At 35.8% G+C, this 14021-nt stretch overlaps 1 protein-coding gene across 1 annotated transcript in view; it reads left to right on the top strand.

The window, feature by feature from the left end:
• BAZ2B (bromodomain adjacent to zinc finger domain 2B) overlaps positions 1-14021 on the top strand; it is a 70103-nt gene that overhangs the window by 46581 nt on the left and 9501 nt on the right. Inside the window, 3 exon segments of the mRNA XM_017864465.1 lie at positions 4309-4514; positions 5004-5139; positions 9400-9546. Coding sequence (XP_017719954.1) covers positions 4309-4514; positions 5004-5139; positions 9400-9546 — 489 coding nt within the window.

The raw sequence follows: 14021 nt of genomic DNA, 5'->3' as shown, positions 1-14021 counted from the left end.
TTTTTTTTTTTTTTTTCCTTTTTCTTTTTTTATAATAGCCATTCTAACTGGGGTGAGATAATATCTCATTGTGGCTTTGATTTGCATTTCCCTGATAAGTAGTGATGTTGAGCATTTTTTCGTATATTTGTTGGCCATGTATATGTCTTCTTTTGAGAAATGTCTGTTCAGATTATTTGCCCATTTTAATTGGATTTTTTTTTTTTTTTTTTTTTTTTTTTTTTTTTTTTTTTTTTGCTGTTGAGATGTTTGAGTTGCTTGTATATCCTGGATATTAATCTCCTTTCAGATGTATTATTTGCAAATATTTTATCCCATTCTGTGGCTTTTCTTTTCACTCTGTTGACTTTTTCCTTTGCTGTACAGAAGTTTTTTCATTTGATATAATTGCATTTGTTTATTTTTGCTTCTGTTACCTGTGCTTTTGAAGTTTTATATATAAAATATTTTCCCAGACTAATGTCCTGTTTCTCCTAGTAGTTTTATCATTTGGGGTCTTACATTAAGTCTTTGATCTATTTTGAGTTGATTTTTGTATAGAATAAGAAGTGGGGATCTAGTTTCATTCCTCTGCATATGGATATCCAGTTTTCCTGGCACCATTTATTGAAGAGACTATTCTTTTCACAATGACAATTCTTGGCACCTTTGTTAAAAAGCAGTTGGTTGTAGAGGTATGGATGAATTTCTGGGTTTTCTATTGTATCCCTTTGGTCTGTGTGTCAGTTTTTATGCCCGTACATTGCTGTTCTGGTTACTACAGCTTTGTAGTTTATTTTGAAGTCTTGGTAGTCTGATACCTCCAGCTTTGTTCTTGTTGCTCAGGATCACTTTAGCTATTCAGAGTCTTTTGTAATTCCACACAAAATTTAATATTTTTTCTTTATTTCTGTGAAGAATGTCATTAGTGTTTTGAAAGGGATTGTGTTGAATCTGTAGATTGCATTGGGTAGTATTGTCATTTTAACGATATTTATTTTTCCGATCCATAAGCATGGTTGTATCCTCTCATCCTCTTCAGTTTTTTTCATCAGTGTTTTATAGTTTTCCTTGTAGAAGTCTTTCACTTCTATGGTTAAATTTACTCCTAGAGTTGGGTTTTGTTTTGTTTTGTTTTGTTTGGTAGCTATTGTAAATGGGATTGCCTTCTTGATTTCTTTTTCAGTGAATTAATTGTTCATGTATCAAAATGCTGCTGAGGCTGGACACAGTGGCTCATGCCTGTAATCCCAGAACTTTTTACTTTCACATATAAGACTCCTTGAGCATTTCTTGCATGTTTAGTCTAGTGGTGATGAATTCCTTCAGTTTCCCTCAGTCTGTAAAAGACTTTTTTTCTCCTTCATTTCTGAAGGCTAGCTTTGCTGGATATAATATTCTTGGCTGGCAGGGTTTTTTTCTCACACTGCTTTGAATATATCATCCCATTCTCTCCTGGCCTATAAGGTTTCTGCTGAGAAATCCACTGTTAATCTAATGAGGATTTCTTTATATGTGACTTGACACTTTTAATGCTTTCAGAATTCTTTGTCTTTTGACTTCTTACAGGGTGACTATAATATGCCTCAGAGAGGACCTGTTTGGATTGAATTTCTTGGGATTCTTCGAACTTTCTGGACCTGAATTTTCATCTTTCTCCCAAGACGTGGGAAGTTTTCTGCTATTATTTCATTAAATTTGTTTTCCTCACATTTTCCCTTCTCTTCATCTTCTGTAACACCCACAAGAATATTTGTTTGCTTAATGGTGTCCCATAAATCCTATAGACTTTTTCATTCTTTTTTCCTTTTTCTTTGTTTTCCTTTCTTTCTTCCTTCCCCCCTCCCGACCCCCTTGGTCTGCCTGTGTTATTTCAAAAGACCAATCTTTGGGTTCAGAAATTCTTTCTTCTCCTTGGTCTAGTCTGTATTTTTGGTGCAGTCTTGTATTTTTTATTTTATTCATTGAATTATTTAGCTCTAGCACTTCTGTTTGGTTCTTTTTTATATCTATCTATTTGTTGATTTTCTTATTCAAATCATGATTTGTTTTCCTGATTTAGTCTAATCATCTTTATGTATTCTCCTATTTCTCCTATCAAACCATATATTTGTACCCATTAATCAATTTCTCTTACTCTCCCTCTCTCACTACCATTCTCAGGCTCTGGTAACCACCAGTCTACTCTCTACATTCTAGAGTAGAGTAGCTTTTTTAGTTCTCACACATGAGTGAGAACATATAATAATTTGTCTTTCTGTATCTGGCTTATTTCACCAAGGATAATGTCCTCCAGTTCCATTCATTTTGCTGCAAATAACAGGATTTCGTTCTTTATGACTGAATAATATTCTATCCTATAAATATACTGCATTTTCTTTATCCATTTGTCTATTGATGGGCATTTAGGTTGATTCCATATTTTAGCTATTGTGAATATTGCTGCAGTAAATATGGGAGTACAAATATCTCTTCCATATATTGATTTTCTTTCTTTTCTATGTATACCTACTAATGGAATTGCTAGATCATATGGTAGTTCCATTCTTAGATTTTTGAGGAAACTTCACACTGTTTTTCATAGTGAATAAACTGGTTGTCTACCTTGATCTCACTTTTTTCAGTCTAGAAACTGTGAATTTGGGGGAAATTTTCTGTGTGCTTGGTTCCCGGTAGAGTGAGGGTAGAGAAGCATCATGGATGTGGAAGTCCAATTCTCTTACCATCTGCTCAGAGTTTTTTCACTTCTCTCTTGCCCCGGGAACTGTCTCATCCTCATGTTTGAATTTTGGGATGTTGCTGGTGATCATCTCAGTGCCATATATTTATTTTAGGTTTTCTGAGTGGTTGGCGGCAGGGGCAGGGGGGCAGTGGGAGCAGGAACTGAAGCCAGCTTGCATCTGTGCCACTATTTTAGAGTCCATTCTTCCTTTCTAAATATAAATATTCTGCTGAGTTAAAGGGGAAGAACTGATCCTAGTATATAAAATAAAATAATTATATCTGAAGAGATGTTTAAGTTCATTCTGTTTTTCATTTAATATGCATTTATTAAATACCTATTGCATCTCAGGCAGTGGACACCAAAAAATTGGATAAAATTTTGTTCCTACCATCATAAAGCTTGTCATATAATAGGGAGATCAGACATATACATATATGCAGAATCTAGTAACTGATTGTTGAGAACAGAGTAATGCATGAATTTAGAAAAAGAATACTGAATTCTGGCAGAGATATGGAAGAAATCATGGAAGATTTCATGTAGAAGTTGAAATGGAACTGAAGAAAATGAGTATAGTTTGGACAGTTAGAGATCAGGGAATATCATACTAGCAAGTGGGAACACCATGAGCAGAGCATGAGGATTGGGAAGCTTATCCCATGTTTGTGGAATAGCAGGTTATAGAATTTGACTGCAACATAAGATGTGTGAATGGGAACATGAAAAGGGATAGATTGAGGTACTTGAATGCTATGGTGAACATTTCCTAAAGAATAGGAAATCTTTGAAGGATTTTGAGCTAGAGGATCAAAAATCCTTTGAAGGATTTTGATTACTCAGTCAGCATACATGTATTGAGTGCCCATTATTTGCCTGCACTGTACTGGAGATAAATGAGTAAAAGCAGACATAGTCCCTGCTCTCATGGAATTTAGAAGTAGAAAAATATTCATCAAATAATGACACTAGTATAACATTGTATTTATGACAAGGCTAAGGAGCATGGTCCTGTGAGAACCTGTCAGAGTGGGACTTAGCTCCTGAAAGAGGTCAGGAAAGGATTCCTGTCAGGGGACCCTTTCATGTTAAAGTGAATCTTAACATGAGAGCTACAAAATGAGTGGTGTTAATGTGGTGAAGAGGAGCAGAGAAAAGCAATACAGATAAAGGTAATAGTATTTATGAAGCCCCTGCAGTCAAAGGAAAAATGGTGAGCACAGAAGGACCTGTACAGAAGAATAATGGAAGGAATGAAAACAGAAAGGCAGAGCAAAGCTCAGAGGCTACCCAAGCATTTCCATTTAAGTCATCCAATGAAACCGATAAGCATTTTAGTCTAAAATCCTTCAAAATATTTTGCTGATTGTTCTTACACTGTTTATAATATCAAAAGTTTTTAAATTTTATTTTTCAAACTTTTCTTACAACTATTTCTTTTAATTTTTTCTTCTTATTTCTACCTAGTTTTAGGAAACACAAGGTAAAATCTTTTAGTAATGATCCTTGAGATCTGCCCGTATCCAATGCTGTATTTTAAGTAAAGGTAATTCACCCTCTGGCATTTTAAGAGGAAACCATAATAACACTATTCTCTTGATATATAGGGTTGGATGTGTCCAGAGCCTGCATCAGAAAGGGAGGACTTGGTATATTTTGAACATAAGTCATTTACTAAATTGTGCAAGGAGCATGATGGAGAATTTACTGGCGAAGAAGAAAGCAGTGCACATGCACTAGAACGGAAGAGTGACAACCCCCTAGATATAGCTGTAACCAGGCTGGCTGATTTGGAGCGGAACATTGAAAGAAGGTATCTGAAGAGCCCCTTAAGTACCACCATTCAGATCAAACTGGATAATGTGGGCACAGTTACTGTCCCTGCTCCTGCACCATCCATTAGTGGTGATGGTGACGGGTAGGTTATTGAGATTAACTTGAAAAATTATTGTGCTTCTTTGCTAATTGGAGCCTATTTTCTATTGCCTGTTATCTATGTATCTTCTTGTATGTCTGTGATCCATACGGATCATGCTATTTGCATGGTGCTTTGTAAAAACTTTTTTTTTGTTATGTGCGTTGATAATCCTGCAAAGTGATCTTACATTTACCTGGTTGTGACTAAGCTTTGAGGCACGTAGCCACAGTCTGTGCACTACATCAAATTTAGTTGCTTAAACCTTATACTTATTGGCTGTTACATGTTCTTGTCATTGCTTGGCTTTCAGTGTGATGATTGTTTCACATTCAGTAATCGTAAGTGTGGACATGACCTACTTAATTTTTCTATATTTCAATGCAGAATTGAAGAGGATATTGCTCCAGGGCTCAGGGTATGGAGAAGGGCATTATCAGAAGCTCGCAGTGCTGCACAGGTAGCTCTGTGCATTCAGCAATTACAGAAATCAATAGCATGGGAAAAATCAATTATGAAAGTTGTAAGTGTTTTTATTTAAGAAATATTATAACTAATTTACTTTGTCCTGTTTCTTCCAACCTCCAGATCTTTCTTAATTATACATTACCTATTGTCATAATAATGTATGCTATATTTGAGAGTTTTTCTAATTCTGAAAGATTTTTGATACTTTCCTCCTTACTGAAGGAATCTTTCAAATGTGTTATCTTTTATTTTTTAAAATCTTGCTTCTGCCTTCTTTGAATATCATTTATAACTCTAACTGAAGTTGTCTCCCACATTCCGTCAGCACAATAGTTGTTAATCTAAATCTTGAAGGCCGTTTCACTGTTGTAAACAGTTCCATTGCTAACATTACCTGCTATATTACTGCATTGCTGAAATGTCTTTTTCTATCAGTTTTCATTTTTTAATTCTAAGAAGCACTTAGATTAGTAAATACAAAATAAGCAGAGAACTCTTAGTTTATGTGCTTATATCATGTGTTTGGCATCGGATATGGTTGACATGAATAGTAGATCCTTTAATCTTTCCTCTACTAATTAAAATTGGTTTTTCACCTTTCTACAACCCCAATTAGTTTATCATTTAGTTTATCACAAAAATCTCTATTTTGTGTCAGGCACCAAAATGCTGTGTGTTCAAAATGCAAAGCTATAATTCATGTTTTCCAGAGAAATATTTATTTCAAATCACATACAAGTGTCCCTCTTGCCTCTTTTATATTATCATATATAGAATTATCTATTATATGTAGTCTTTTATGAATTACTTTAACATTTACTTTTTTTTTTTTTGAGACAGAGTCTTGCTCACCCAGGTTAGAGTGCAGTGGCACAGTCTTGGCTCACTGCAACCTCCGCCTCCTGGGTTCAGGTGATTCTCCTCCATCAGCCTCCTGAGTAGTTGGGATTACAGACACCTACCATCACGCCTGGTTAATTTTTGTATTTTTTAGAAGAGATGGGATTTCACTGTGTTGGGAAAGCTGGTCTCAAACTCTTGACCTCAGGTGATCTGCCCACTTCAGCCTCCCGAAATGCTAGGATTACAGGCGTGAGCCACCGTGCCCAGCCACCATTTACTTTGAATTACGGACTAGCTTTAAAATTTAAACATTTGAGATTCTTTTCATGAATGGCTAAAGGTGAAATTCCTTTATTTAAAATGGTTGTTTCCCTGAAGAAAAGAAGTGATTCTTAAATAACTTAGCATTCTTTCTTTCGTTTTTACCTTTATGCTTAGACTACTCAAGGCCTTATTAATTCCGTACAAATAAATTACGTTTCTTCTATGGTTTTTCACTGCTTCCTAAAATATCTACGAATCTGCAGTTTCATAATATGCTCAAATACAGGCCTTTCTCAATTCAGATTGGAATTTACTATAATTTTTTTTTTTTTTTTTTTTTTTTTTTTGAGACAGAGTCTCTGTTGCCCAGGCTGGAGTGCAGTAGTACAATATCAGCTCACTGCAACCTCAATCTCCTGGGTTCAAGCGATTCTCCTACCTCAGCCTCCCAAGTAGCTGGGATTACAGGCATGCACCACCACGCCCAGCTAAATTTTGTATTTTCAGTAAAGACAGTGTTTCACCGTGTTGGCCAGGCTGGTCTTGAATTCCTGAACTCAAATGATCCGCCTGCCTTGGCCTCCCAAAGTGCTGGGATTACAGGCATGAGCCACCACACCTGGCCCAGAATTTACTATAAATTTTAAGGCACTGTTTGATTCATTTAGTATTGTTTTTACCAGATACAAATATTTTTTCCTTCTAAAAATTATTATTAAAACCAGCTTGAAAGTCACCTTAGACAAATATATTTGGTGAGATCTAGGCAATAATGATTTTTTTTTAAAAGAGAGAAACTGAGACTGAGTTCTTGCCAGGTATGGTGGTACATTCCAATAGTCCCAGCTACTCCAGAGGCCAAGGCAGGATCATTTGAGCCCAGGAGTTCGAGGCTGTAGTGTGCTATAATCACACTTGAGAATAGCCACTGCACTATAGCCTGGGCAACATAGTGAGACCTTGTCTGTAAATAAAATTGAAAAAAAAAAATATTAAGTCCTAGATCAAAATGAAATTTGCATTTGTATTTTTCTCATCCACACCAAAGCAATCATCATGATGTGTTCAGTTTTATTATAAACTTATACACAGAAACCTAAAACTTGTATCAAAACCTGCTTTTATATTGATATATTTAAATTCTGCAATCTATAGCTTTATTTCCATTTTTGCAAACTCATTAACCTTTCCCCTGTTCTTCATCTACCCTTATTAATCATGTAATTCCAGCTCTCACAATCTTCATTTCCTTTTTAAAATGCTTAATAATCCTTTTTTTACTATGAAACTACCTTGAAAAGAAGGCAGTGTTTCATATTCAAAGATTAAGAAGCACTTTATAACCTTTAGAGACATTACAGTGCCTATAGTAATCCTCATAGTAAGTCCTAACAAAATATTAAAGTGCTCAATATCTTTAGAAATACCCTGTTGGACAAAGACCAAGCTTACCAAGAAAAAGAGAGAGTTGTCATAATTTGCCTCCAGATAATTCTCTGCCCACGGTATACTTTATATTGTTGTTAAACAGTAGGCAGCATCCACTATTTTTTACTGTAGTAGCAGAGGAATTAAAACCAAATAATAATATATTTACTGTAACATATTATGAGCTATTACTATAATTTTTCAAAATTGTTACGAGTTTGATATCTGTCACTCTTTCTTTAAAAGTATCAGGAAATAATTTTATTTTAAATCCTAAGTGTGAGATGTAAGACAGACCTTGTAGTATTTATAGTTACCTAGTAGAGAAAACAATGAGTCTCTACTTAATGTTCATGAATCTCATTTTTAAATTGTGTTGTTACAGGGATATAAATATAATAAATATAATTGTTATTTCTCAGTGAATACTTTTACAGTAGAAGTTTTAACAATGTAACTCAAATATGGAGAAATAACACCATCTTAAGGTATTCAGTGATGGTGATGTTAGGAAAGGTCATAAAATGGATACTGATTGTTGGAATGTTAAACTCTGCTGCTTTTGCTCGTGGTAACCATGCCCATGTTAATATGAAATATATAATATATACATTTGATAAACATTTGTCAACTTGAATAGTGTGTCTGCTGTGTTGATAAGATTCTACAACTATCATTGGTATACATACTAAGTTATATAAGACCATTTTAGACTTTCCCAGACTGATATAATGTTGCATTGAAAATTAAAGTAAGTTTGAACAGTGAAGCTATTTTGTTTTTGAGAGCATATATATACCTAACTTAAAGTAGTTAAATGGTTTCTGGTTAAATGTTTTCATTTTTTAAAATATGGACTGCAGAACATTTTCTTTTGTGACTGGAATATGAACTAGTTGTCAAAAAACAATGTTAGTGCTTACCATCTTTTACAGCCGTCTTGAAAGTTTTACTTGTCTAACTTTTCTTCTTTCCTTTGTAAAACTTATTGTACAGAATATATGTATGTGGAAACAGTCTTCTTTTGCAGATTTAAAATTTTAATTATATTAGAAAATTTTCAATAGAAAATAACTAGTTTTATTTTAATTCTAAAAAAAAAAATAATGACCTCTTAATTTCTTACATGTATCTTTTTTTCCTTAGAAATTTATAGGATCCATTTTCTGCACTTGTGACACATGTTTGATTTGGGTTGATTTTCAAAGTTTCCCGGTTTGAACACATTTTCCAATCTATCACAATATGTATAGATGAATTAGTCAAAAATCTAGGGTTATCTTTTAATTATACATAATTATGATACTAATACAAGTTTTCTAATTTTGATTTTAAAAAATACTCTAACTCTTATTTCTTTCTCAGGATATCATGAGGATGCTAAGATAAGCAAAAGATGAAGCACATTAAACAAAGAAAACACCATGTATTAAAGCTATTCATTGCTTTATGTGCTCTAATGTCATGTTAATTATTTCATATGTTAATGTGTACATGCTTCTGAAGTGTGTGCAGGCATTCTGCCTCTAAGCTTTGTTCTTTGCAGTGTACTTGAAATGTGCATTTACCCCACAGCATTTACCCCAACAGAACTGCTCACCCGTCATGTGGTCCATATCTGTGTAACGAAAGATACATAGATGTGTATGGCTACTATATATTTGTTAGCAAGCGGAATGTTCATTACTAATATAAATTAGGAATTATGGTGCATTGAACATCCCAATAACTATTATTCATGGCAGATGGTTAATTTTAAATGATTTTTCATGTATTATAGTACTGCCAAATCTGTCGAAAGGGAGATAATGAAGAACTGCTTCTTCTTTGTGATGGCTGTGACAAAGGCTGTCATACCTACTGCCATAGACCCAAGATTACAACAATCCCAGATGGAGATTGGTTTTGTCCAGCTTGCATTGCTAAGGTAAGACAATCTAAAACTAAACTTTTTGTTTTATTTTATCTTTTTTTTTTTTTTTTAAATACAGGGTCTCAGTTGCCCAGGCCAGAGTGCAGTGGTATGATCATAGCCCACTACAGCCTAAAACTCCTGGGCTCAAGCAATCCTCTGGCCTCAATCTCATTAGTAGCTGAGACTACAGGTGTACACTGCACCCAGCTAATTTTTTTTTTCTTTTTCTTTTTTTTGTTTTGTTTTGTTTTGAGAGAGATACGGTCTTGCTGTGTTGCCTACAGTGGTCTCATACCTGATCTCAAGCAATCTTCCTACCTCAGCCTGCCAAGTCACTGGAATTACAAATGCAAACCACTGCACCCAGCTCCAAACAACTTTTCAATTACTAGATCAAAATACAGAGTTTTATGGTGTTTATATTTTGAAGGCAGACTCTAGGTATTCCCTACCTCAGTTACTTTCTCCCATATTTAAACTCTTAACCTAATTATTAACAGTAAGCTAATTATTAACAGTCTCTTAACCTAATTATTAACTATCTCTCCATAAACTCACTTCAAACATCCATCTGTCCACCTCCTTTCTTCCCTTCCAGTTCACTCCCTGTAGCACTTCAACTCCAACAATCCTTTGATCTCACCAGGACTTACAGTTTGTCTTAAGACTTTTCACTGTTGCTCTCCCATTTCATGTCCTGTCTTTCCTCCTAATCTGTCTTGGGTGTCATTATCCCATTATCATCCCAATCATTGCTTCCACCATTAGGTCCTTTGCCTGCGCCTGCGCTTAATAAAAACCGTTATTCTGGTTAATACAACTCTCTGATTTCTCTAACACCTATACCTTTGTATCTGAATATAGCTGTGCAATACTCAGCCTTTAAATTCAGGGCATTAAGGCCCGGGTATGTTGGCTCACGCCTGTAATCCAAGCACTTTGGGAGGCTGAGATGAGCAGATCATTTGAGGCCAGGAGATCAAGACCAGCCTGGCCAACATGGCAAAACCCCATATCTACTAAAAATACAAAATTTTAGCCAGGCAAAAATTAGTGGTGGCACATGCCTGTAGTCCCAACTACTTGGGAGGCTCAGGCAGGAGAATCGCTTGAACCTCGGAGGTGGAGGTTGCAGTGAACCCAGATCATGCCACTGCACTCCAGCCTGAGCAAGAGTGAGACTCCATCTCTAAATAAATAAATAAACAAGGTGTTAGAGGGCCTTTAATGATGTCGGTAATTTATCTCTAGCTCTGCCTCCTCCATCTTAATTCTCAGCTTATTGTCATTCAGCTGAGAAAATGGAAGCCATCGGAAGAAAATATCACATCTCGCCACCACATCTGCTGTCCTTCTTCATCCAGGCTCACATACCTTACCTTCTCTGCTGTTGCCATGAACTCCTAACTAAGCGATTTTTTCCCACTTGTGCCTCAGATTCCATCCCTTCTTACCCCCTTGGGAATGTTATTCCAGCAGTCCTCCCTTCTCCTGCATCACCAATTTCTCCTTCTCCACTGGGTTCCTCTCTTTAGCCTACTGATGTGCTGCTATCTCTCCCATCTTAAGAAAACTAAACAAAAACCCTCTTCTGTCCTCACTTCTCCCTTGATCCAGTTCCTCCATTTTTTCCTTCCATTTACAGAAAAACTCTCGGAAAATGTTTTGTTCTGATTCTATCTAATATCTCTCCTCTGGTTTACTCTTTAAGACAGAATCTTGATCTGTTGCCTTGGCTGGAATGCATTGACACTATAATGATTTATCACAGTCTTGAGTCCCCCAGGTTCAAGTGATCCTCTCACCTCAGCCTCCCAAGCAGCAGGGACTACAGGCCTGTGCCACTATGCCTGGCTTTTTTTTTTTTTTTTTTGTAGAGATGGGTTCTCACTATGTGCCCAGGCTGGTCTCAAACTCCTGGGCTCAGCTGATCCTCACACTGCAGCCTCCGAAGTCTGGGATTACAGGTGTGAGACAGCACACTCGGCCCTGATTCACTCTTGAGCTCACTATAGATTTTCACCTCCACAGCTTCTCCAAAAGTGCTCTTACTTTGGCCACAAACAGCATTCACATTTCCCACTCCAGTGATCAGTGCCTATATCATCTGACCTATTACATTTGATAGAGCTGAACACTTTCTCCTCCTTGAAACACTGATTTTCACTTGACTTCTAGCATTCCATACTCACCTGGTTTTCTTTCCAGTCTTTGCTTCTTCTCAAATCTCCTTCACTGATTTTTCCCCACCTCCCTGATCTGTAAACATTGGAGTGCTTTCTTTGCCTCAAGGTTATCATCTGTAAAATGGGATAGTATCTGCTCTGTAAAATGAGATAGTATCTTATTTGTGAAGATTGAATAAGGTCATACATGTAAAAGTTTTTATAACTTTATAGTTATGTGAAATGTTTACTTTAATACTTTATTATATTTTAGACTATATTTCACAAGATAGCAAGTGGTCTTACATGGCATCATATTCACTAATAATCATTTTTTTATTATTTTGATTATTCTCATTACTTGATCATTTTTGTCATACATAGTTAAATATAACAACAGCAGTCTTCACTGATTGTACATAAAATTACCTTTTAACTTCATAACTGTTAAGTTATAGAAAGTTTCTCTAACACTCTATGAATTACTAACAGATAAGTGTTTTCGGTCTTGGGAGTATTACCTGGTAGGTCGTTGGATGTTTGTTTTCAATAAATTCTCTTAAATTAGTATCCTAGCTATCTGCCATTCAAGGAGTAGACTTGGAGACATAAGATCTGTAATCTCATTTGAGCCCTTCTATGTGCATACAACTTTCTAAACTTCTGCTTTTTTTGTTTTTTAAATGTAGTGAACTAGATGTTTCTTACAACAATAAAACTCTAAACATTGATTTTGATATATAAGGAAGAGTTAAGGTTTTTAAAGTATCTTTCCAGTTAATTCATAGTTATTTAAAAATATTTATACTATATATACACCTTGCTCTCAAGTGGGTTTTTCTGCATCCATTATCCTGATTAACTGTTTTTACTGTGCGTGTATGTATGTGTGTATGTATGTATATATGTGATCACAGGATCACAGAATTGAAAAGATGTGTATGTGTTTGTTTATGTGTGTGTGCATGTATATACAACATAGCTATACCTCAGTATCTGCAAGGGATTAGCTCCAGGATCCACCATGGATACCAGAGTCCACAGATGCTCAAGTTCTTTATATAAAATGGAATATTATTTGCATACAACCTATTCACATCCTCCCATATACTTTAAGTCATCTCTAAATTATTTATAATACCTAATAAAACATAAATGCTATGCAAATAGTTATTATACCATATTGGTTTTTTTTTTTTTATTGTTTTGTTATGAGGGGGTTGGATTTTTTGTTTTATATTTTCTTTTTTCTTTTTCTATTAAGACAGAGTCTCACTCTGTTGCCCGGGCTGGAGTGCAGTGGCATGATCTTGACTCACTGCTGCAACCTCTGCCTCCCGGGTTCAAGCGATTCTCCTGCATCAGCCTCCTGAGTAGCTGAGATTACAGGCGTGCACCACAACGCCTGGTTAACTTTTGTATTTTTAGTAGAGACAAGGGTTTTGCCATGTTGGCCAAGCCGGTCTCGAACTCCTAACCGCAAGTTATCTGCCTGCCTTGGCCTCCCAAAGTGCTGGGATTACAGGCATGAGCCACTGCGCCCAGCCTTTGTTTTATATTTTCCATTTGCAGCTGGTCCAATCCATAGATGCAGAACCTGCAGATAAGGAGGTCCAATTGTATTAGTACACACTCTTAGATATACACACACATACACACACAAACTCACTATTAGACATTTGAAACTTCAGTGCCTACAAAAGCCAAATGAATGACATGAAAGAGTTCAGTGGACCCCTCGTGGGCACTGTGGCAAAGAGGGAAGTCATGGCCCTATTTAAATTTAACAGTCAAAGCTCAACTTCACCCAATTGCTGTCATGTAGGAATGTGGGCCCCATGTTCGAGAACCCACTCGTATTTCAAGGGAAGTCGAGACTATGGATTTTTATGTCCTCCCAAATATTAAATATTGGAAACAAATTCAGAATTTTTACAAGCATTATATGAACCAAATACATTCTGTGGCCTGTTTGGAGCCTGTGAGCCACCAGTTTGTGACTTATATCAATATATAAACAAGAAAGATATGTGCTGTTGTTCATGAAATCTGGTAAGTGTTGCTTAAGACCCACTAAGTTCCTCTTTGAATTTGTACTGTAGCCAAGAAAAGGTGATGGGGGTTGGGGGGATGCCCTGCCCAAGAGCAAAATAATAGGTAATGGAGTAACTTAATGAAAGTTTGCTTTTGAAGTATGTGTATTTGCGCTATTTAATGAGATCAGTTGACACACATCATTTTTTTTTGTCTTTTTTTAAAAAATCACAAGTTTCAGGTTTCAGTTCCATACTTTTTTTTTTTTTTTTTTTTTTTTTTTTTTTT

This window comes from Rhinopithecus bieti, unplaced genomic scaffold (genome assembly GCF_001698545.2).
Source record: "Rhinopithecus bieti isolate Rb0 unplaced genomic scaffold, ASM169854v2 scaffold_75561, whole genome shotgun sequence".
Taxonomy (NCBI): Eukaryota; Metazoa; Chordata; class Mammalia; order Primates; family Cercopithecidae; genus Rhinopithecus; species Rhinopithecus bieti.
This window is presented reverse-complemented; position numbering and strand designations above follow the sequence as displayed.